This window comes from Bactrocera neohumeralis, chromosome 4 (genome assembly GCF_024586455.1).
Source record: "Bactrocera neohumeralis isolate Rockhampton chromosome 4, APGP_CSIRO_Bneo_wtdbg2-racon-allhic-juicebox.fasta_v2, whole genome shotgun sequence".
Taxonomy (NCBI): domain Eukaryota; kingdom Metazoa; phylum Arthropoda; class Insecta; order Diptera; family Tephritidae; genus Bactrocera; species Bactrocera neohumeralis.
This window is the reverse complement of record NC_065921.1, coordinates 3,994,649-4,020,857: the sequence shown is the minus strand read 5'-3', so window position 1 is coordinate 4,020,857 and position 26,209 is coordinate 3,994,649. Positions and strand designations below refer to the sequence as shown.

At 38.5% G+C, this 26,209-nt stretch overlaps 1 protein-coding gene across 2 annotated transcripts in view; it reads left to right on the top strand.

Annotated features, from left to right (window-relative positions):
- LOC126755998 (homeobox protein orthopedia) overlaps window positions 1-26,209 on the top strand; it is a 58,881-nt gene that overhangs the window by 12,056 nt on the left and 20,616 nt on the right. Inside the window, exons 3-4 of one of the 2 annotated variants that reach the window (XM_050468766.1) lie at window positions 9,848-10,083; window positions 12,717-12,851. In XM_050468766.1, coding sequence (XP_050324723.1) covers window positions 9,848-10,083; window positions 12,717-12,851 — 371 coding nt within the window. Of the gene's footprint in view, window positions 1-9,847; window positions 10,084-12,692; window positions 12,852-26,209 lie in introns of both variants that reach the window. The other variant, XM_050468765.1, reaches the window with a different exon arrangement.

Here is a 26,209-nt window from a genome sequence, read left to right as displayed (position 1 = left end):
ATATTTGTGCAAGTGTGATTCAGAAGAGGCTAAAAAATGTTGAATAAACTCACGTTTAACGTGTTGACCTCTTTCCAACACCATTTGAGACCAACTGCACGCAATGACCACTTGGGACATCATTGAAGATTCTCTTGGACGCACACAGCGTCTACAAGTCGCAGTCTCCCCAGCACCAGCACTGACGTCAAGTGAAAACTGTGCAGTTAAACAAATGTTTGTATGCATGTGTGTGTGTGTTAGCCATAATGTTTGACTACCAAAAATATAAAGTACGAAGTTGTAGGAAAGCAACGCGGCGGCGACCACAAAATATTATTAGAATATCACTCACACCTGACACCGCACCCATAATTTGTTAATCACGATTTTGCGGCAAGCAAACAGTGGCAGCAATTTAATGCGAACGCACACACACATACAAACCCACACGAATTGTTCCACTATCCGTTATATAGTGAGTGTGTGTAGATGTGCGTCTAAGCGCGAATGCGAACAGGCAGACACGAAACATACGAAAAGCTTTTTCTCACATGCCCCTCTTCTTATTGGCGGTGCTGGAGTTGGCGTTGCGCGTTTTTTCACGCCATCGATCTGCCAACGCCGCTGGGCATTAGAAGCGCAGCGCTTTCTTATGGTCAGCACACACACACACACACACACACATTTGCATGTGTGACGTTCATGGAGAAATATGCGCGAGCACAAGTTTCAAGAATAAACCGCGAAAAATCGCAAGACTCAATGAACTCACGACTGACAAACGGGCATGAAGGGGGCCAGCGGTGCTATGCGAAACCGCAGCTCATGCGGCAAAGCTAAGCAAACTCACGAAATGTATAGAAAGCCAAAGCAAAGCAGGATGTGTGCGCATACACGCCAATAAATCGATTTTCAGCATTTTGTGGAATAAAGTGTGACTTGGAATTTTAGAAATTGCACTTAAAGAGTGTTGAAAAGAAGAAGCAGATAATGACAAACTAAGGGAAAGGTGAAAAAGCAGAACTGATTAAAAGAAGAAAGGATGGGCTAAGTTCGGGTGTAAGCGAACATTTTATCAAAGTTCGTAAGGAATAAAGCCGGACAAATGTTGTCTGGTGTTGACCGATAAACAGTCGTGGCACTCGCGACTTGGCCTCCACGTCACTATTGACGGTGATAACTTCGTCTATCTTGAAACCAGTAGTAACACCTAAGTAGGCAATTGAGAAATAAAGTCCTCTCTCGACGAACAAAAGTCAAACTCTATAAGTTACTAATTATTTCCAGTCCTGTATGTCCTATATGGTGCAGAGGAATGGATGATAACAACATCTGATAATTAGACGTTACAAGTTTTCGAGAGAAAGGTTCTCCGGAAGATTTATGGTCCTTTGCGCGTTGGTCACGGCATATATCTCATTCGATGGAACGATGAGCTGTATGAGTTGTACGAAGCCATTGACATAGTTCAGGGAATTAAAAGACAGCGGCTACGCTGGCTATGTCATGTTGTCCGAATGGGCGAAACCACTCCAGCTCTGAAAGTATTCGACGCAGTACCCGCCGGGGAAAGCAGAGAAAGAGGAAGACCTCTACTTCGTTGGAAAGATTAGATGGAGAAGGACCTGGCTTCGCTTGGAATCTCCAATTGGCACCACGTAGCGAAAAGAAAAAACGACTGGTGCGCTGTTGTTAACTCGGTTATAATCGCGTCAGTGTCTACGCCAGTAAAGAAGAGAAAATAACCTTATATCTACCTCAATCACAATTCTACAAAAATTGCAAAACTTTGCATACCCTGACAAAAGTACACTAACTAACGAACGCAAAATGCAAAATGTGCATAAAAGCATTCAAACACGAATTGCACGCCAACAAGCTTTTGGAATTTTCGGTTGCATTCGCAACTTGGTGAAATATTTGAGCGACGTGTTTTGGAAATTCATTAATCATTTGTTTATTGATTATTTACCGTCAATATTTGCATGCAGTTTTACATTAAATGAGTTGTTGTTGTTGTTGCTTTCGCAGCAGTATTGCTAAATGTGAGCAGCTTTTTCACTGCGCGATGAGTTTTCCGGTTTGCGACTGCAGCCAAATACACTTTCAATATCGCGGAATGCAAGCGAAGATGACAACACGCAGGCGACTGTGGACGGGGCGCGAGTGCGAGTGCGAGCGCGGCGGTGTGTTGTGGTTTGTGTAGACGCGGCGGAGCGGCGACGCTAATGAACAGTAGCCGCGCTGGATGTTGGTGTAAAAATTAGCACTTCGCTGGCAACTCCAATTCACGCATCATTTTATGATGCCACTACATGAGTTCGTGCCCAGTTTGTTGGGACTGTGTGGTGCGGTGTGCCAGGGCTGAGACAACTGTCAGGCGGTGGATTGTCGCCTTGGAGTGGAGCGAACGCAAGCTGATGGTTGATCATGACGCCAAGTCTTGCGACATATCTGAGTCTATATAAATGTGTGCTGTTGCTGCAATGCAGAGGTGTCACTTAGAGTTGATATTTTCAGTGTTGATGTAATGTGAGTGCCACAAAAACTTGTTACGAATCCAGAACGCGTTTTTTATAATAAAAGAAAAAATTGTTTATCTGAGAAATCGATATGGACTTGATAAATTCGAAATATTTTGATTTTTTTTTAAATTATTTTGACAATTTTGGTTTTATATTTTTAGAGATCGCAAATAATTGCTATACAACTTAGACCTTTATTCACTAAATGCAGCATCACTGGTGAAGAGACGTGGGTTTATAAAAATGAAGTCAAAACTGCCAATAATTTAACGAATGATGCTTTAAAAGTAAGGCGACACTGAAAAAGTCGAAATTCGTGAAGGCACTCCAGGCCATTGAAGCCTAGTTTTAACAAATATATGAAAAATTGTATTATTCGTTGGCATTTTTGTACTGGCCCTACTTCAAATGCAATAATAAAGATTTGTATGAAAATATGTGGAAATGTAATTTCTAGTCAGTCCCGGTCAAATTTGATCAGATCAGCTCTAGAATTAAAATCAAGATTTTAGAGCTCTCTTTCAAAATATTTGAAACAGGAGAAAATCCAAATCTCACACACAACGCCACAAAAATTTCGATACTTATACATATACATATGTACATAGTATGTATATATGTATGTGTATGTATTTTTTGTAAATATTTTTTAAAACAAAGTATTCAAAACGGCAGCTTCAAAAGCTACCGAAATTTTAACAAGCTAATTTAAAAACAATAAAAATCATTGATTTTAAGACTTCACAGTACTTAACACGTCTTCATTTTATGGCACTGGAAAGTCAAAATCAAAGTCAAAGGCACAATGCCGACAGGTATATGAACTAAAGGATGATAAAAGGTTCGGAGAAACAACAAAGAACATTTTAACCAACATTTTCGTTGAATTAAAATTACATTTTGAGTGCAGCAGACTTTTTTAAGCGACAAAAAAAAAAAAAAATAAACTGCGATCTTTTTTTGTATTTTTTTTAAATATTAAAAATATATTAATATTAAAAATTATTTATTAAATATTAAAAATATAAGAAATAAAAGAAATAAATAAACTAAAAATATTTAATTTATTTTTTTTAATTTATTCACATTTTTTCTTTTTATTTTTTTTTTTTGCTTTAATTAAATATTTTGAAATTTACTTCTTAAAAATAAAATTTTGAAATTTATCTCTTATAAAATATTTAATTTATAGCAAAAAGAAAAATACATAAAAAAATAAAAAAAAATTGTATAAAACTAAATATTTTTAAATTCATTTCTTAAAAATTTGTTTTGATTTTTTTAAATAAATTTAAAATTTTTTTTTTTTTGAAAATTTAAAATTAAAATTTCTTAATATTTTATTTTATCCAGACATAGAAAATAACCCTGTAATTTTTTTAGTTCATTATGAAAAAAAATCGTATGCGCACATATATATGTATATTATCAACATGCAACTATGATTATAATATATAATAATATAATATTGGGAAGTCGAAGAAGTCTTTTCGTACTTTGTCATTTTTCCGCTAGAGACATTATTCCATTAGTGTAAAACTTTTCTGGTTTCTCGGCGAAAAACTGCGACAAGTCATTTTCATAGGCTTCTCTTGAAACCAACTTCACTCCATTAAGGGAGTTCTGCATTAACCGAAACTTATGAATCCAATGGTGCAAGGTCAAGGCTACCTCCCAGTTTTTGCCGAGTCATCAAAAATTTCTGTGTGACGGTCCTGGTCAATATTTTCCATAATTTCATGGACATTTTCAACGATAGGTCGACCAGAGCGAGGTGTATCTTTCACAACGAAATTTCCAGAGCGAAAAGAGAGAACCATTGTTGTGCTACACGAACTGATACAACATCGTCTCCGTAAACTTCACAATATATTATCAAAAAACATATACATATGTATATGGATATTAGTGCAGGTCGACATTTTTCTATAAAATCTATTATTCGTGAAATGTTCTACTGATCATTCTGGACAACTTTGCCTAAGAGACTATGGTTCTAAATGCGATTTTTAATGCGAAATTTAAAAAATCTGAATAATCGGTTGTGTGGGAGATATGTGATATGTGAAAAATCATCAGTTGAATATGAAAGTGCACCTGCGTATTAAATTTTAATTGGATATCTCAAAAACTGATGCACAAATATTGTATTTATGAGCCCTAAAAAACTGCGCATTTAAATCGGTGGCTCGCAGCCGGTTTTAGAACCATAATCTCTGCGGCAAAGTTAATCAGAATGATCTGTAGAACATTTTCTTTGGCTCCCTGTAAATCAATTCGCTCTATTATATGTAATTGTGTTTATGTATGTTTATGCTTTAAGGTGCAACTTTTTGCTGACGTCAATATTGACTTTTTGTAGAAGTCTTACGAATTCGTAATGTATTTGTGCCTACGACTACATACACACGCTTATACCAAATCCTTAAGTCCGACATAATTCGAATACATTACGCTCGTGTCTTCAACGGAAATCGCACAATTTACTATTCTTCCACCTCCACAACAAAGTCAACACGAATGCGAGTGCGAGAGACTAAGTAAAGAGCAGTTTGTCCGACCTTCGCGTGGTCTCAAACAGCTCAGAGGATATTATTGAACGCCCCGTAGTTCATTTTACATAAAGCAAGGGGAATCATAGTTAAAAATTACAGTACGCAGCAAATTAAAAGACTCACTTCAGTGAAGATTTTTGATCAGCTGAGAGTGGGGACTTATATAACTAGTTATTGTGGAGCACACGCAGTAATTGGAAGTACATATTTGAAACGGTTTTAGTTGGTAGAGACTGTTTTTGACTCTTCACGCAGTAGTTGAGGTCATTGATTCAGTAAGGTCGACTCAGACTTTAGGTCTCGTAGAACCTTGCTCCAATAATTTTTGTTCTTTGGACATCATAGTTACTAATGTATTAAGTTAGAGCTGCTATTCTAAATGAGAAACAGTTAAAAAGTTAATTTCTGCTTGAATTGAGCTCTTTATCTGGTAAAGCTATGCTTCTGGAGCCTGTATTCTGCCCTTTAACAATTCAACCTTTCCTTAAAAACTAATTCATTCCTGCAATCTGTTCCGTTGGAAGAATTGTGTTTTTGTTCCCCTTGTCGCCTGTCGTACACACCATTGCACCACCGACTGTCGCAGAGGCTCACTTTGTCGCAGCAGTTATGGCTCTGACTGACTTGACCCGGCCGAGGCGCTCGCACTTACGTGAGTTCGCATCCACCAGTGACTTGTAAATGTTTGACTTGGCCACGTTCGGTTGTAGTGAACGGCTTCGGATGCCAAAAACATCATTTTAGACACGCAAGATGCGGAAGAGTTGAGCCTAGGTTAGTTGCGCAGTAAGCGATCATCAAGTGTTGGAAATAGTTTCAATTCGAACAAAACAAATATTTGCTGTTTCTGCTGTTGGCAGTGCCTTTACTGCCGCTGCCGCCACTACCGCCACTGCCGCAGTGACTTCACGAGCGGGCGTGCAACGCTTCGAGCTGTTGCCGTTCAGGTGTCGGTGGTGTGATTTCACCGTTTTTTGTTGCTATTGTAAAACATTATTTAATACGTATACGATTTTCAGCCTCCATGTATGTGTACATGTGGCATGTGTTTGCTCAGCGCCTGGGATTGGATCGCCTCGCATGTACGTGTTAAAAAATTCCAACTCTTTGCAAGACACGGAACCACTTTCGCGTTGCTGCTGGTGAGGCTGATTTATATCCGCACTACGTTGGCACTTATGTCGGTCTCTGAGTGTGTGTGTGTGTGTGTGTGTGGGTGCTCCCGTCGCTGTTAGCATTTAACTTCTTTAACGTTATTATTGATTATTGCCGTTTTTGTTGTTGTAATGTTTTAGTTGCGCTTGCTGTTGTTGTTGCTAATTGCGCTGGCGTTATTCTCCATTTGTATATACACTATTTTGTTATTATTGTTGTTGTTGTTGTTGCTGTGTTACCTTTTCGCCTCTGTTGTCTCACTGTGTCTTTGCCTCTTTTTTGCCGCCGCTGTCTGCCCGGTTTGTAGTTTGTAGCATCGTTGTTGTTTTTTTACGCTATGCCTCCTCCATCATTGTCATTACCATCGCCATCATCAGCGCAGCCTCCGGCGTAGAAACAATGAGCGACGTTGATGGGGTTAGGCATTCGCCGCGCCGCCGCCTTCTGCGCCCTTACATCTGTATTTGGCGTTTCCTCTTCGAGTATGAGTGTGTGTGTATGTGTAGGCAGCACAGTTGTCCGTCCGCCCCTTTCCGTCAGCCATCGCAAACGGCACCGAGTGTTTGGCTGTGTCGCTTGTCAATCTTCACCTGCTTGACGGCGTTTCCAACTTCGTTCAACTGTCATCTACATGTTTCCCGTGCATTGTTGTTGCTACTGTTTCAGCGAGTTTGTGTGCTTGTGCGATTTCACACACACACACACACCGAGAAGCAAACAAATAAAAAAGTGCTTGTAAGTTGTTAGCGTTTTTGCTGCCGCCACTGCCGACTACTGACTGCTGCTGTCGCGTCCGTCCGTTATTTCACTAAAGTCGCTTGTTGTTCGTGTGTGCATGCACTGTAGCACTTCGTTCTCTTCGTTCGTCTCCTTTGTTGCTGTTACTGTTTTTGGCATCTTTTGAATGACAGGTTGTTGAAAAATTCAATTTACTTGATCGCCTCAGTGTTGCGCGATACGCGATAGTAGCGGTGTTGCTCCAACGGATTTCTCGTGCGTCATCATTACACGCGCCCAAAAACAAAAGCAATAGTGGAACAGTGCTGGGCACAGCGGACCTGTGTGTGTGTGTGTGCTTTCAGCGCATGGCAATTGCAATAAGCCGACTTAGTGATCGCACGCTGCAATTTTGTCTATTATATTTGGCGAATACAATATATGTACAACAGCAACAACAAAAATACTGTGTATAACTTTGTGTGTCACGCATCGGCAAATATGTGCAAATTCAATTAACTTTCGCCTATTAAACGCATGAGTTAATATCTGATTGATCGCTAATGAGCTGCGAGTACTTTCCAAACTAAAAGTAAATGCCAAAATAGCAACAAAAATAAAATCGAAAAATTTGTGTATTTCGGCAACTACAGAAAAACTGAAAACATTTTAAAATAATAAAAGCAATTTAAGATATTAAACAGTTCACCACAAAATTATTCTGCTGCTTATAAAAATATATTCATCTAAGGTTGGTTATAACTAGTGAATCAAATAAAATAAGTAGCCAAAAAAAAAGAATATGTTTTAGAAGTACTGATTTCATAGTTTGAAAAACATTGCTTGTTTTTCAGTTTTGGTTTAGTCGTTAATTATTGATTGTCCCACATTTTTCGATGCTCTTTCGAGTGTGTTTTTTATTTGGAGGCAAACGAAATAAGGAAATGGAAAGGATCATTATCAAAAAATCTGTAGAAAAAAATTGCGACTATTCTGCTAAGATGTCTGTGCGGTATTTGAGGTGTTCTGATTTCGAATATGAGTTCAAAGTTTTATCTCAATTTGGTAAATGTTGGTGGTTTGACCCTACACCCCTTGGCTACCACACAAAAAATCGAACGTGTTGGAAAATTTTCTCTCATTCTCGGTTTTGGCAACTTTTCTAACAAAATTGTGAATCAGTAAAATACAATTTTTGATCATTATTATTTCGTTCTTTTGAGAAAAATTACATGTAATTAAATAACGAAAAAATCTGTTTTCTACGCAATCAAATTTAATTACTTGGGTTATATCGGCTCTGAATTTCATAATTTCAAACTTACATGGGCAAAAGACTACACAAAACTAATTTATTTCAAAAGCTGCTTCAGCATTGAGCTGAAATTTCTACAGATCCTTTGGCAAATTCTTAGTGAAATGTTCTGCATCATTGAGTAAATTGAGCTTAGTCGTAAAGAGACATTGGTTTGCTGATGAAAACTTGACTCTTAAAGGGTATATAAAGAATCGAGACACTTCTAATCCAGCTACGAGGTAATCAGTCATGTAAAGAGGGCCCATTTTCAGTTTTTTTTAATATAAAATGTTGTTAGACCTTTTTTTTATTGATATCTTCTTCGGTTTTGTTAGGATCGACTTGAAATTTAAACACTACATTCTTATTTCTTAAGCATTCATTTAAGTCATTATTTTTTTTATCGAAGCCATTGTAACCAGTTAGCATAAAATAAACTAACTGGCAAAATAAAATAAAAAAAACCTTAAAACCTTACTCTTCCCTATAGTTATCTCCCTACCTTTATTTGCTTCAACACAGGCACACAATGAGAAGCACTAAACAAATCGATTTTTCGGAATTACAAAAATACTTTATTAAAGTTTAAGAAGACAGAGTAAAAGTTTTACACGCGATTTCCGACGGCGCTTAAAAAGATCCTCTCCTGCTGCAGTAATTTCGGCTTTCTCTGTAGATTAAACAAAAAATATTATCTACTTGAAAGAATTGAAAAATTTTAGATTTAAAATTGGGGCTTTTTAAGAAACACGTTGAATTTTACCCAAAATGTTCGTCGTTTTAGAAATGCTGAAGATAGAGTAATGGGATCGTTTGTCTCAAGCAAAGATAAAAAGTGTAGTTTTATGAAAAACACATTTAAGAACAAACTGACGAAGCTGATTGAAGTGAGTGGCTACACTTTAGAAGGCAGCAACTCAATTTAAATATTCAGGATTTTTACTAAGAATATTAGTCAATCATTTCCCTACGACTAGTGGATTACATGGGCTTATGGGTTTCAAAAATCGATTTGGCTTATTAAACTCTACAACATCTCTAGAATATTGTCCTAAATTCTCAAGTTGATTTGGGTAATAGTTTCGGAGATACAGCCTTGAGAACTTGTGCGCTCGAGGCTAGCTAGGCTAAGAGCTCCGTCGTTAAACTCGTTTATCTCGAAACTGTATTTATGAAGGGGGTTGGCAAGATTTCTCGTGAACTACTCAACGGATCTTCTTGAAATTTTAAACGGATATTTGAATAAATGTTGTTTTTTTACGCGAGAAAACCCATATAACCATATAAAGTGTTTCAAGAACTAGAGTATTGGGCTTAGACTAAATTCAGAATCCCATCGAAACTGCCCTAAACAAAAAATTTTTACTATGTGCACTGGCCTCGCGATTCATTTATTCATATTCATGAAATAGCTGAGGGGGGGTTATTTCATAATGTCGCTTCCAAAACTCAAATGTTTGATTCGATATGAGTGGTTTCTATATATATTTGTTTTTAAAGTACTCCTCTCACATTTTAGAATTAAGTAAATATGATATTTGATTTATATTTATACCATGGCCATGGCAAATAATAATAATATTCAATAAATAATTAATTTCGGCTTTTCTTTGCAGGTCCCAAGGATTGTGATCTACCCAAGGCCGCAATCACGGCCTTGCACGCCGGCGTCAATAGTTTCGGCCAATTGCCGCCGAACGCGCAGAACCCGGCCGACGCGGTGCTGAACGGCGGCGGCGGTGGCGGCGGGGCGCGGCTGCACGTCACTGGCGGCCTCTGCGACACGCCTAATCCGCATCACAATAACAACAACAACAATACCAATAACAACAACATGCAACAGCAGGATCAGGTGAGCATGCAACAAGCAATGAAATGCAAGCCACAGCGATGCAGGCGCGGGCCAACGCAAGAAAAATTCATGAAAATTAAGAAAAAGTTGAAAAAAATTAAGTTCATGCAACCGTCATCTCTTGTGCATTTTATAAAGCTCGTGCATCCTTTTTCTCAATACATACATATTTACACATTATTGAATGTTTGTTAATTCATATTCTCGATGTTTTTTCTTTTCTTTCTTTGCATTTCCTTCTTGCTGTTGAAAAACCAAATCGGGCATTTCTGAATTAATTTCGAACCAATGAAAACAAAACCGATTTTCATTTGTGTTGCGTTTGGCAAACATTTTCCTGCACATATATATGCATGCACATGTGCGTATGTGTGTGTATGTTATGTTGCGCGTCTATTGTGTTTATTAATTGGCAAATGAATGCGAAATGCGCGCACAAATCTGAATTCATTCATTCAAACAAACGAAAATTTATCGAAAAAATTGAAAAAGTAAGTGTATTTCTTCTCTATATTTGTAGTTGTATATGTATTTGTGTATGATTTATGTATATATGTCAGGTTATATATTGTGCTATTGGTGTGTGTAAAGAAAAATTAGTTGAAGCAGTGAAGTCAGCTAGAAGAGCTTGGTGCAGGATTCGATCAAAATCATCGATTTGGTTTAATTTATGAAAATATTTAACGGTTTTTTGGACCCATTGAGTTCAAATCGATTTTTTTATGGACAATGCGCAACAAATAAAAGACTCACTGATTACTTTGAAATAACATTAGATGTTTCGGTAAGCTACCGTGGGCTGAAGAAAGCGTTGGTAGCGGAAAATAATATTTAAACACAATTTCACGATTTTATTGATTAATAGATGATCAAAGTCAGTGCTGATAAATTTTTTGTTGGTCTTTCGCAACATAATTTTCATATTGAAAACAAAGTTTCATGTAGATTTTAATATTTTGAGTAGTCGAAAAAGTCTTTTCGTATTTCGTCAGTAGATGTCGTTGCAGTCGTATATCTCCAGTGCTACCAATCACATTGTGTCATACCATAAGGTGTTAGAAAGGTGAGATTTTAAGCTTCATTTAGAAATTAAATTCGTGAAAGTTGAAAAGAAGTTACAGCTCTTCAAAAAGAGTGCAAATAATGAAGAAATTCGCTTTATTTTGAAATTTTTGTATAAAAATAGAAGAATGCCAATGAAAATTGTGAAGTTTACGAAGACGATGCTGAATCAGTTCATGTAGAACAGCATCGGTTCGCTCGCTTCCGTTCTGGAAAGTTCGATGTGAAAGATGCACCTCGGTCTGGTCGGCCTATCATTGAAAAAGTCGATGAAATTATGGAAAAGATTTACCAGGATCGTCACATAAACAACCGTGACATGGCTAAGGAACTTACCATTCATCATCAAACGGTTTTCAACCATCTAAAAAACGTTGGCTTCAAAAAGAAGCTCGATGTTTGAGTACCACAAGAATTGTCTGTGAAAAATTTAAAGGACCGAATTAAAATCTGCGATTCTTTGCTGAAACGAAATGAAATTGAACCATTTCTGAAGCGAAACTTTAACAGGAGACGAAAAGTGGATCAAATACGACAACAATGTGCAAAAAATATCAAGGTCCAAGCGTGGTGAAGCTAAACAAATGGTCGCAAATCCAGGATTGATGCCTCGAAAGGTTATGTTGAGTGTTTGGTGGGAATTGTAAAGGAATCCTAAACTATGAGCTGCTCCAGCCTGGTCGAACGATTGATTCTACATTTTACTGTCTACAACTGATGAGATTGAAGCACGCAATCGAAAAAAAACGGTCAGAACTGATCAACAGAAAGGGCTTCGTATTCCATTAGGACAACGCTAGACCACACACATTTTTGATGACTCGGCAAAAACTCGGGAAGATTGGCTGGGAAGTTCTGATGCATTCACCATATAGCCCTGACCTTGCACCATCGGACTACCGTTTGTTTCGGTCAGTACAGAACTCTCCTAATGCAGTAAAGTTAGCTTCTCTTGAAATTTCTGTGGAAATTACTTGTCGCAGCTTTTCGCTGAGAAACCAGGAAGGTTTTACACTGATGGAATAATGTCTCCAGCGGAAAAATGGCAAAAAGTGGTAGACCAAAATGGTACATATTTATTTCAGTAAGGCTCATTATAAATATAAAAAAATAAACTGTTTGATTAGAAATACGAAAAGAGATATATATGATTACATGTACTCTGACGCTTCCATATTATGGTATGAAGTGTATAATTAATGGCCAGTAACACTAGACATTCTGGTTTCCAAGTTTAGGTAGCTCTTCTACTAAAGCAAACTATTTCCCTAGCTTTGACCTGAACCCCGCATACGGTTTTTACTTACACAAGTTTTGCATTGATAATAATGCCGGAATGACTAACGAAGCGGGGATGAATAGTTAGATTCCTAGATAGGTCCATAGCTCAGCAGATAATGTAATACTATAAATAACTGAAAAAGCTTATATTTTTTATATTTTGTTAAAGCAGATTCTGATAAGCTAGAATTTATTAATTACATAATGTTACGCAATCGCTTAAGTGGTAAATGGCTTACGTTCAACAGCGTTTCTATCTCTTGCAGAACTCGGATAAAAACAACAAGCAGAAGCGGCATCGCACACGCTTCACGCCCGCCCAATTGAACGAGCTGGAGCGGTGCTTCTCGAAAACACACTATCCGGACATTTTCATGCGCGAGGAAATCGCGATGCGCATCGGACTGACCGAGTCCAGAGTGCAGGTAAGTGCGCCAAAACCATAAAAGCTAGAAAGCCCAACATACTATTCTTGTGTAATATGTAAAGCGGACAGTTATATGCGTCGCCATTTGCAATCAAAATTGACAGCGAGTGCACTTTCGAAATGTTGCGGTTTCGAGCGCACAAATGTCGAAGTTGATTGCGGTTGTCGGCAATGGCAGCTACGCAAATATATTTGTCGGCTTAGAATAATAGTTGTCACCAGCGGCTGTGTTGCGCTGTTGTTGCTGCCAGCGTGCGTTACCGTTGTTTGTTTGTTTTCGATTTTTAGCTTCGCTTGCAGCGCTGATTCGGATGGGTCAACTGCCTGGTGTTTTCGAAACAATAATTTGATATTTTGGTGGTTTTGGTTGCAGTGCGGTTTTCGTCATCCATGTTGGGCTTGTTCAACATGACATTTCGTAGATGTTCAATAGTTGGTTATGTACGATTTGTTGCATTAGGCCGCAAATTTGTTCTAAAATGTCATTGTGGCCTGAAAGGAGTGTTGTGATTGCTTTCGGATTGTGTTTGCAGTAATGGAAATACATACAGACGGTGTGATGGACAATAATGATTGAAAACAAATGCAACACTAATATACAAATGATTTCGAAAAGCGGTATTTTAAGTTTTCCTGTTTATTACTTCTGAAGAAACACATGAATATTCCACTAAGAATTTATTGAATTATTTCCTTTACTTATTTTAAGTACTAAACAGTTTTTATTGAACCCGAGAGCAGATTTTAAAAGAATATATTTTTGAACACTGAGAAATTGTACTGAGTTTGTGTGAAAACGGAGTACTTTGCAGGATTGAGTTATGTTAGGTATGTCTTAGATGTCAGCCACGGCATAAATATACCTACAGGTATTTTGTAATGACAGATGGAGGTTCAATTGAAGCTGAAGTTTACGCCATGTATGACGTCAACGATTTAGCGAAGTTTAATAGAGTCCTGATATTTATGTAATTCTGATAGTTCATCTAGTCTCTTGAACTGCGAAGCCCCTAGATACTTAAGAAGAGTTCTAGATAAAAAGCAAGTGCTGTGTTTCAGCATCTCTCTAATGCCTACATCCCTGCTCTTTCTGTATGTGACTAGGCCAACAACTGTCCTGCAGTCTTTTTGAGACCGTGTAAGCAAAATTATGTGCGTTTTCCTTCCGTACGCCTCCATTTTGAGAATAAAAATACATAGTCCCTTTCCATTTCTAACTTTCCTTCTACATATATCTGGTCTCTTACACAATTTACATACCATATTCATAGATATAATGTTACATAATGCTGCTATTTTTCAGGCAATACTGGACTACATCCTTCTAACAACCTTATTATCACCTTTTTTATACCATTTCCACCTTATTTCTATTCTTTACACTCATAACAGATTTTGACTTCAAATTTAAATTTTCTGCTCACCTTTCTTTCGCTCTCGTTCTGTTAAAGTCTCCGTCGTCGTCGCCTGAAGTATGCTTTATAACGGTGCATAAAGTTAAATTTGTGTCGACCTGGCTTAAAAGCTGTTGGCTGCCACACATATTTTCAGGCTTTTATAGAAAAATGGAAGACACTGCAACCAGCTGAAAGGAGGCGAAGTACGTTTTTCTGCACAAAAACAAAAAACACACACATGCACACGAGGACGCTTTGCTCACTTAGTGGCCGACTGCCGACGCATTCGTGTGCTGGCAGCACATATCAGAAGTTACGATGGGTCCGACAGGCACTTTTGGTATTTCAATGCAGTTTTTCGACGCTTTCACACAACATGCACACACACTCACATACATAAACGTTTATGTAGGCACACACTGCTGTTTGTAGCACGAAACAAAGGAAGGAAGTGTGGGTGCTGGCATTATCCTCAACAGTGGGGCGGCCGGTGTGTTAGGTTAGCTGACAAGGGTGGGTTGTTGTATTTTGGTTTTTATTGTTGTTTTTGCCTCGTTGTTTATGCGACAATCGAATTTACTGCTTCATTAAATTTTGTGCTTCCGGCCAACGCACTGTGTCTCGGCAATGTATGGCTGTGTGCGTGGGTGTGAAGCGTGCCTTTGCCAACATTTTAATCCGACAAAGGATATTAATGGGCCGAGAAAAGAAGTTTTAGTTTGCACACACACGCGCACGGGAATGAGTATTCTCACCCACACACACACATACAAGCGTGAGTAGTTAGCAAGCGCGTGACACTTTGTGGCAAAACTTTGCTTCCACAGCAAGCTAAGTGGCTGTTGTTGTTGTTGCATGCTGCTTTAGTATCACTTACGCTCTATGTGAGGCACTCGCAGCGGCCTAAGAGCGTCAGCAAACAGGTGGCTAATTGCGTCTTATCTCGGCTAGAACTATGCTAAACTAAACAGCCCATAAAACAATTAAACGGGACCCCTACGGCGCTTCCGGACACATGTCTGCCGAATCCGTTTGATTATGCATGAATTCGGTTGAGTTTTTATTGCGAGGTGCTTGATTTACATATGCCAAAGGCGAGCTTAAAGAAATGCCAACAAACCGCGTGTAGTCTACTTCAAGGCGCACGAAGCTCATGCGTCGTTTTTTCGACAGCCAAACACATTGATATACGTTTTTTTACTTTCTTCGAGCTTGCTAGTGATAAATTGTTTTAATAATTGTAAATCAGTGTTTGGCCGACAGGAGGGTGAAAGAGTGAGAAAGGGCTGGGCAGCTAAAGCGGTAAAAGACACTACGCCAAATCGGCTGGGTTGTTGGTGTTAATACGCCCAACCCTGTGCTGGCACATACGCCACTGTTAAGGTCTAGTGTCTGTATATCTGCCGGACTTCGCAGGCTACGGGCTGTTGTGTGGGGTGTGTGGCATCATTGTCTTCGTCGTCTAACAAAATATGTTTGATTTTAGGCTTACAATGTCAGATTGTCGGATTTATTTTGGACTTTAGTCGCATGCTGGCAGCCAGCAAGGACGGTGCAATGCTCAAAGAGGGGCGAAGGGCAATGCGGTGTGTGGGCTTATGGCTGTGCTGTTAATAAAATTAGCATATAAATTAACTTTGCCAGCGTGTAGGCAGGCTATCAATGACGCGCTGGCTACATTGTTGTTGTTGTTGTTCATATTATTATTGCTATATTTGTTGTAATTTTATTGTCATTGTGGCCAATTTTTCATGTTGTGTGCCATTAGTTGCTGTTGTTGTTGTTGACGCTGTTTATATTCATCGATGTGCCATTTGGCAGGATATTAACGGCAGCGATGATTACAAAATGATTAACACATTTCACGTGTTAAGCCCTGCCGCAATTTAGCTATTTTGATTTTCGATTTTTTCGACTCACCGAGCGAAAGGGTGCGTTTGCGTCGGTATTTTTGTACATACATATATGTATGGATGTGTGTATGTATATATGTGTGTGTGTTTGTTGTTGAGCATGTGCTCGCTCACATGTTTAATATGCATACACATGCTCGGTCCTAAATCAATCGGCATGGATTTGTAGCTAATGATGGGATAAAGACAGGATATTAAGGTAGAGCTTCGTGTGGAACATCTTACCCGAAAATGTAGTTGGTGCGCAACACTCGCTGCATAATAATTCTTGAAAAGTATTTTGCACATGTGATTACATACCTATAAACATATAAATTATGAGTACATATATATGAGATTTAACACTAGGCCATACATCTCTCAGTGTGAGTTTTTTGTACAAACAACCATTGATATTTTATCGGAAGTATGACATTCCTTTGCATTATTTGCAAGCTAATCTCTGGGGTTTGTATTAAAATATTGTTTTAATTTATTTACAGATCATGCCTTTTATGAGTTTTAGCATGTGAGGTGTTTTTGATTAACTTGGGTACCACTGAAGAAAATAAAACAAATATTTATTTGGTTCTCGGATCGAAGACCTACGAAGAGTTGCGGTTGGGCAAGCGCGCATTGCTCCTGAGGCGCAGATGCAGCGAGTCATTGTAGCTTCGATAGTTGAAGACCTACCGAAGAACACGTTGCCATCGATGCCCAAGCAACCGCTCCACATGTGGCCATAGACCTTTCGATCGTGGTATACAGCAAACCTGATGATACCTGACTTGCAGACCCAGACTCTACCCGCTAGGCGTCTGCATATCATGAGCACTCCGGGCAGTGTTAATTCTCCATTCCTATTCCAACGTAAGGTTGAGCCTACTGTGAGGCCTAAGAATTTGACCTTTTCAGACACCTCCAACTTTCTGTAAGTCCGGAAATGATCTTCGTTTTGTGAAAGGAACCACTGTTGTTTTCGACGGGTTGATGTTTAAACCAACCGCATTACACCATCCCTCAGCTAGACTTTAAACTATGTCGCGGAGAGTATTCTCAAATTATATTCTCCTGACACCGTCTACTCCTAGGCAACTTCAGGCTACATGCAACGATTACCACCTATCCCTGTCTGCCTGTCTGTTAAAAAATTTGCGGCAAAAGAGTTTGTGAAAGTCGACGGGCCCAGTTTTTTGCTCATAGACTTTATAGTAAAGCCCGGGCAGCACGTCGAAGACGAATTTTTCTCTCTCGCACAGTGGTTCAGCCATCCTAGTATGCAGTGGAGTCTCTATCTGTCTGCATACTGGAGCCTCCCCTTCTATTTGTTTGGTTGCCTTGCTATCACTTACTCAAAATGCATTATAAAAACCAATTCGTAAGTCAGCGTCGTGATCTGCACCATCGTATCTAGTCGGAAAAAAGCCGAATCATCACTGAATTGTCGCGAATTTGTACATTTAAATCGGCATTCGATTTCCACTTTCCGCTTCTTACGTTTGTGTACAAATTATGTGGCGATGGCACGTGGAACTTAGGAGCTTGGTGAAACGCCCTTGATCCATTACAGTTCGAACGCCGCTCCAGCATCTGTCTGCACAGCTGGACGCCTAGCAAGCACCCTCAACACGCCGCGAAATTGACTTATCATCATTTTCAGAAATGCAACTTTTACGAACGAACACGCTGAGAGATTACTGGCTGCCTGGACGGCGCATCGTCGGAGACTGCTGTTGTTCCATTGTGTGGTTGTTTAACATTTATTGGTTTGTTTATTAAGTATACACACACACACACACACACACACACACAATTTTATTTGCTATGTTGTTGTTGTGCTTGTAAAGTAGCACGTGTCTTAAACAACCGACGGGGACAATGAATTTTTCGTGATTAATTCGCCGACGACGGCGTGCGATGGGCGGTGGGTTTTTCGTCTGGCGTCCTGCTTGGCCTTGTGTTTGGCCTCAGTGTGAATAATAAAATTATAAATGTGTTTTTGTTTTTGCACTGCTGTTGTGTGGGTGTGTGTAGGCGTGTGGCACGGTTTGCATGTGAATAATTGTCTTTTGGGTGTGTTGCAACTTGTTTGCTCGGTGTTTTGAGTAGGTGTGAAATTCATAGAACAAAATCAGTTAATGTATGTATATATGTGTATATTGGCACATGTTATTGGTAGAAACAGTGAGCATGCACATCATGGTATATATAAATTTGTCTTAAAACTGAGCGTGAGTGATGGATTTTTTTTGTTTTTTTTGGAGGCTAGCCAGGAGTCTGAAAATGTGATTACTTTTTGTGACATTGATTACGGATTCGATAATTTTGACATCACATTCTTTGAATGGCCGAACTTCTATCTGCGAATCGCTGCTGAATCGAACCAAAGTCGATCTAGAAGCGGATGGTTATTGGTGATGAAAAGTGTGTCAAACGGTGGTCAGGATTGACGGTCAGAAAATATTAACTATGTTTTTGATGGGATTGTCAGATATTCAGTTACTATGAGCTGCTCCTTTGAAAAAATTTTTGATTCGGAACTGTACTGTCAAAAATTGGACCGTCTGAAGTAAGCATTTGCCTCGAAGTGAGCAGTATTGACTAATGGTGGGGAATTATGTTTCCTCAGGACAACTCCAGTTCGTTAGCAACGGATAATGACTCATCTGAAGTTCCGCGAACTTGGTTGAAAAGCTCTTATGCAACCACCTAAAGCCTATACTTTAATGTGATGGTTAATTTTACTTGATCTCATATTAGATATATTTTATAATATTGGGTAGTCGGAAACTTTTTATTTTTTTATATTTATAATGAACAAAATATGAACCATTTTGTCGACCACTTTTTACTATTTTTCCGCTAGAGACATTATTCCATCAATGTAAAACTTTTCTGGTTTCTCGACGAAAAACTGCAACAAGTAATTTTCACAGGCTTTTCTTGAAGCTAACTTTACTCCATTAAGGGAGTCCTGCACTGACCGAAACAAATGGTAGTCCGATTGTGCAAGATCAGGGCTATATGGTGGATGCATCAAAACTTCCCAGCCCAGCTCTCCCAGAAGCCCTTTCTGTTGATATGTCCTGGTCAATCTTTTTCATAGTTTCATCGACTTTTTCAAAGATAGGTCGACCAGAGTCTTTCACATCGAAATTTCCAGAATGGAAGCGAGCGAACCATTGTTTTGCTACACGAACTGATACAGCATCGTCTCCGTAAACTTCACAAATTTCATTGATGATTTTCGTAGCATTCTTCCCTTTTTATACGAAAATTTCAAAATATCGCGAATTTCTTCGTTATTTTCACTCATTTTTGAACAGTTGTAACTTTTTCTCAACTTTCCGAATTTAAATTATTTTTGGCTAAATGAAGCTTAAAATCTGACCTTTCCAACACTATATGGTATGACACAATATCATTGGTAGCACTGGAGATATATGACTGCAAAGACATCTAATAAAAATAAACGAACAAACTTTTTCGACTACCCAATATTAAACATGATTCTATGAAAATCGAGATTAATGAAAATAGCTTAACAATTTCCGCTGTTTTCTCAGCTCAATTGAACAGTATTTACAAAATAGTATATATTTCTTTAAATAATTCGAATATCTACTCCGTGAAATCAACAAAAGTGTAGTAGGTTCACAAATATGCATACCCTTAGCTTGAAAAAACCCCACTAGTAAAAGAAGGCACAAACACACTCTCACTTTGAATATTCATAAATATAGAAAATAAGAAAACATTATCTTTTATGTTGTTTGCTATGGCTTTTCATTTAAAATTAAATTAAAATACGATGCCATGGATATGCTCCACTTCACGCCACACCACTTGGCGCCAACGCTCGCCATCAGCCACGTTGAGGGCAAAAAGCACAAGCACAAAACATTCTTAAAAAGCAATAACAAAAACAATAAAAACAAATCAGCAACTCAACCAACTAAACAACCACTCCACAACCAGCCCTACGACAGCGGGGCAAATACACACACACACACATACATAACGATTTTCATGGCATTTGACTTTGTGCTGCCAGCTGAATATCTCGCAGCGTTATTGCCCACATTTCAAGTTGAGTATTCAAAGCAAATTGCAGTCAAACAAAAGAAGAATCTAATGAATGAATATTCCAAAAATGTGAAATTGGAAAAGCGAAAAACTGCGAGTCGAAAATGTTGCATGTTGCTCCTATTGGAAACAGCTGAAAGGCATGCTGCAAAATGGTGGCATTCTGCCACGAATTGGGGGCGGACGCCAATGGCAACCGAACGGAAGCTGCGTAATGGATACTCACACACGCACACGCCGAGTACTATTCGACGAGCAGTTTTTGTTTGTAGAAAAAATTAAATAGAGATGAGACGAGCGTATAAAAAATAACATATTTCATCTTTATGCCCCACAACGCCATGTGGCAATAGGTATTTCCAATACACACCCACACACCAATACACTTACACATGCGATAAGAGCAGTTTTTTCACTAAAACGACATTTTGATTAAATTTTATATGAGCTGCCCGACTTTGTTCTAGCGAAGTTTTGTAGAAACGCAGATATGAAAGGTGAATTGAAGATGGCAACGGTTGACTGTAAGAAAATCTTATGAAAAAGCTTTGCGTTTTAATGGTCGCTTATGCTGTGGGGGGTGAGGAGATTAAGTTTCTCAGAAGCTCTTTGATGCTTTGCGTGCGAGCTCTTTTAAAATGTATTCAAGTACAATTTCCCTCATTCCTTTTTTTTTAATTCATAAATTATCTTAAGAGATTGCGTAGAATTAAAAATTACTTTATGATTTATTTTATTATTTGTACTAAGCATGGGAAATGGGATCTAAATTCAAAAGGAATAACCATTAGATCTTTATTTAACGAAAAAGTGTTTGTGTCAATGTGAAACTGCAATTTTTTTTTAGTTTTTTTCCAAGGAAAAATCTAAGGAAATCGTCTTTGTACTCGAAGAAAATAATATCAATTTCGTTTTCGAGCGCTTTCAGGTATCTATTAGTCTTTTTAGGGCATGTTTGGGGAGGATGTTTTTAAACTCTTGCAATTTTTCTTAACAAGGTATAATAGCTTTCATCACTGATCGGGATAGATATAGAGTTATATACCTATAAATGATCAGGATGACGAAAAAAGTTGAAATCCGGTTGACTGTCTGTCTCTATCCGTATGTCCCTACAAGCGGTAACTTGAGTAAAAATGTAAAAATTAAGATATCTTCTTAAATATAAGAAACTTCGAACACGCGCTTCTTGACACTCAAACGTCGGTTTTTTTGATTGAGATTGTGATTGACATTGACATGTTTTGTATATGTTCCTTCGTCCAGAAGATGGAACCGTATCATTGTCACGGCCACAAGACGCCATTTATCAAAAACCTATAAAGAGCTTTAACTAAGCTCCAAATCGCGATACAAAATTTAAATGTGGTGCATGCGATTGCAGTGGTGAAGGCATCGTTGGCCGCTCCCTAATAAGTTTAATGTATATACATACATATCTCCCAAACCCCTTAAGGTAAATCAACCACACTGCACAGAGCAAATATAATTTTAGCATCACCTTAAAACGTGAGAGAAATTGTTGAAGTCGCAAACTACCCGCGGCTGGGCTAAGAACTATTGAAAGCTCAATAAATAAGTAAATAAAAGTGTCAGCGGTGAAGACCAATATCTCGAAACGTGCTCGACCAATATCATCCAAATTTTGATTCATAATATTAACCTGATCTTATCTTAGAGTACGAAATTGGACAACAAACAAGCTTCTTCTTCTTCTTTAACAACAGCGCGCCAGTCGTTTTTTCTTTTCGCTATGTGGCGCCAATTGGATATTCCTAGTGTAGCCAGGTCCTCCTCCACCTGGTCCTTCCAACGGAGTGGAGATCTTCCTCTTCCTCTGCTTTCCCCGGCGGGTACTGCGTCGAATACTTTCAGAGCCAATACTTTTAATTCGCTGAACTATGTTAATGTCGTCATATATCGCATATAGCTCATCGTTACATCGAATGCGGTATTCACCATAGCCAATGCGGAAAGGACCATGAATCTTCCTCAGAGCCTCTCTCTCGAAAACTCGAAAACGAGAGAATAATGAGTGACTTATAGAAATCGGTTTTTGTTCGTCGAGAACAATTGCCTACTCCGAAGTAGCCAAAAGATTGGCAAGAGTTATTCTGTGTTGGATTTCGAAGCTAACATTATTGTTGGTGTTAATGCTGGTTCAAAATCATATATCGCATTACTGTCAACAGCTCATCGTTACATCGAATGCGGATATTTTTCAGCGAAATATTACCTTTTAAAATTTTTTACTCTGAAAATTTGAATTTTTCCAATTTAAAGTTTTTCTTGAACACTTCAGTTTTAACTTTTCAAAATAGTTCAGATGAAAAAAACCTCAAAAGCTTTATTCTGAGTTTGTCTTGCAAATCAAAGTCAAATCGATTCTTTTATGATTTATTGTGGGCCACTATCGTCATGAGCTTATATTTACTTATTTTCCGGAGTGTGTTTGTGAGCAACTTTCAAATGTTCTCATTAAGCATTTAAAGAACTCCGGGCTTTATTCAACATTTTCAAGCACAGATGAACCTTGATGCTGAACGGGCAAAATAGTCAAAGGGCGCAGCTTAGTTTTTTAATTCAGCATTGAAATTTCGTTCCGTAATGCACCTCTAGATCATTCGAAGAAGTGGTGCTTAAATTGAGTTTAAGGATAATGTTTGTACTTTAAACTCTGCGTTGAGACCAATTAACTCAAGTTTTATTGCCATAAGCGAATATTTTACCGTAGCACTCTTATTAGTAGTACCTCTCCCTTCTTCCCCAAGGTGACATGAGGTATATTTCAACGCAGTTAAATGAAATTAAACATCGATTTATCATACAACGTAGCTACGGCGTAACATTAATTGGTTATAAGTGTATATCTAAAGTTTTTATTTATGCCCCATGTCATAGAACCCGCTAAAGTTTTTATAGAAAAATTGTAATACACATTCGTTAAGACTTTAAAACTAAACCTACGACGTTGTCGGCTCAAAGCGGAACACAAAACGACACAAAAACACACAAATGTCATTTAAGAATATTAAAGGACATAAAGAAAATCTCGCACGCATTCGCTTTATGGCAAATGAAGCAATTTTCAAAGCTATTCCGCTGATACGGTAAATTTCATTGAATTGTCTATGGCTGATGTGCGGTTGTGGCAAGCTGAAGAACGAACGCATATGTTTGTGCCATCGTGTATGCGATGAAGATGCGAAAAACGCGATTTTCAAAGAGAGAAAGCAACGAGTGGGAGACCATACAAATGCGTTTTTATATGAAAATGCAATCAAATAAAAAATTGAAATTTTCACAATGCTTAAGAGCGGCGGAAAATGGGAAAATATGAAAGGCAGTTCATATTAAATTCCACAGAACAGTTTTATCCAAACAAACTAAACTGGAAACAACAACTAACTTCCAGCAAATTTTGCACAACGCATGCACTTTCCCGCACAGCGAGTGTACCGGCGCCAAGAGTTCATTGGAAAGCCTCGAATATGAAGTTTTGTTGGCAGCGAAACGACAAAACAAAACCTCCGCCACCCACAACACATGCTCAAACATACAGAGCAGCAGCTTAGCAGCGCGCATGCGTTCTGCTGGCTGTTTTTCTTGCTCTCTGCCGCCGCTTGGGATTTGCTGTTTCATCCGCCTGCGACACACCTGCTTTTAAGGGTTGCTAAAAATGCATTGTGTTTGCTTTTACAGCTCGCTTGTGCGCTATTGTGAATGGTTCGCTGCGCTTTGTTTGCAGGTGAAATTCTGCCAACATTCCACGCTTGCCTCCACCCATGCAGTACTGGTGTCTCAAAAAATAAAGAAGACGTCAGCGCACTTCCGGTTGCCACTGACAATCACTGCTTTGGGATTTTGATTTGAAATTCCTGAAACAATTGACGACTACAATACAAACAACAAAAGCGACAAAGTGTCGGAATAACAGCGCCGTATTTATGTTTGGTAAATATGTATATATGCACATATGTATGGATGTATGTATTAACGCATTTCGAGCATGCAAAGCTTTCGCTTCACTTCACTTTGCTCTTCGGAACGCTAATAATTTAAGGGAAAATAAAATTATTGCAGAAATTAAAAAATATTAACAACAACAAGAAGAACAAACGACACTTTGATAAATTTCTTTTAGTGGTCGCTTCTGAGCACTTTTTCTAAAGATCACCTTAGTGATTTTTGACTTTAGCATGAGGCTTTTGACTAAAAATGCATTCTTCAATTATTAAGGAGTTTTCTTTGAAGGGTTCTTTGAGGTCTATATGTCGATAGTTTGGTCTAAAACAATACAAGCACGTGAAGTTCGGCTGAACTGAAGCTATAGTACCCTTCACAGGTGAATTTCATATACAGTAGTATAAAAGGATAAGATAATTTTATCTATCATGGAACCAACGTTAACACCAACAACTACGTCAGCCTCGAAAGAATAGTTCAGCGAATAAAGAGACAGCGGTCATGCCGTCCGAAATACTCCAGCTTTGAGAGTATTCGACGCAGTACCCGCCGAGGGAAGCAGAGAAAGAGGAAGACCTCCACTCTGTTGGAAAGACCAGGTCGAGATACTTGGCTTCGCTTGAAATCTCCAATTGGGATCAAACATCGAAATAAAGAAGACGAACATAAAAGAATAAAAAAATCTTTACCTTGATTTGGTCACGTTGTTCGGTCAGTTTGCATGATAGCTATACGCTATAATAGTCCTTGGATAATAACTCATGCAAAATATCGAGAAGGCACCTTGTCAAATACCAAAGTTTTTCATAGAAGCCATGGATTTGATCGATCAGTTTGTGTAGCAGCTATATGCTTTATTGGCTCCGACGAATAAGCTGCTTTTTTGGAATAAAATATATCAAACACTGAAGAACTATTCTCGTATTGTTCAGATTGGCTTAATATAGGATTTTCTCCTCCTCCCAAATTGTTATAACGGGTTACAAAAGCTTGGCGATACTGCTGCAATTTCACGTTCGATATTTGTACGAAGTTCATCAATTGTCGCTGGTTTTTTGGCGTACGGCGTCAAATCACACGACCAAGGCGGCCAATTGATTGGGCCATTTCATGAGATAACACGTTCACCAAACTTGGTTTTCAATAAATAGATTTTGACACTCTCTGCATGGCTAATGGTGCCGTCCTGTTGGAACCACATATTGTCCAAATCCACATCATCCAATTCGGGCCAAAAATATTCGGTTATCGTCTTGATCATCACGGAAGAAGTACGGCCCAATGACGCCGCCGGCCCACAAACCGCACCAAACCGTTTTTTTTGTTTTTGATGCATTGGGGACTCATTAAGTACGTGTGAATTGCTGTCTGACCAATAACGCTAAGGAATATTCTCGACACTACGGACACTTCTTTATCTCACTGGCACCGGATTGTCCCTGTGGATTCAAATTTTTTCACTAGACCCTGAATTTTTGATCTGACAGGACGATTATAACAACCATAAATTGGACGTAGTGCTCTTTAAGTTAAGGCCACTGACTCCGAATTTCGGTAATAAGTTTTAATAATTTCGATTCGTTGTTGGATCGTATATCTCTCCATGAAGAAATGACAAACCTTACTGAAGAGAGATGTCAAAAGAACAGGTAAAAATATGGCTGTCGTTTGCTGTCACATTCGGTCTACTTTTGTAGCGTCTCTATTGAAAAAACCCATTAGTTATTTCAGAAGCAAAGTTATGTCTAGGAATAACTTGATAGAAGAGAGTCATAAACCATATGAAAAGTTTATTAAAGTAAACTAGAGGAAAAAGAGCAAGAAACTGGAAAGAAGCTGAATCGAAATGATAAACAAATTTAAAGCTGCACAGTTTTTTTCGAAAGAATTAAACTCTAACTCGTTCCATAGCTTCGCAACCTCAAAACCTTCGCTCAAACTTATAAACAACCGTTACTACTGAACACGAAAGTGAAATAAAATTGCAAAAGTTGTGGCCGAAAGTAGGAAAATAA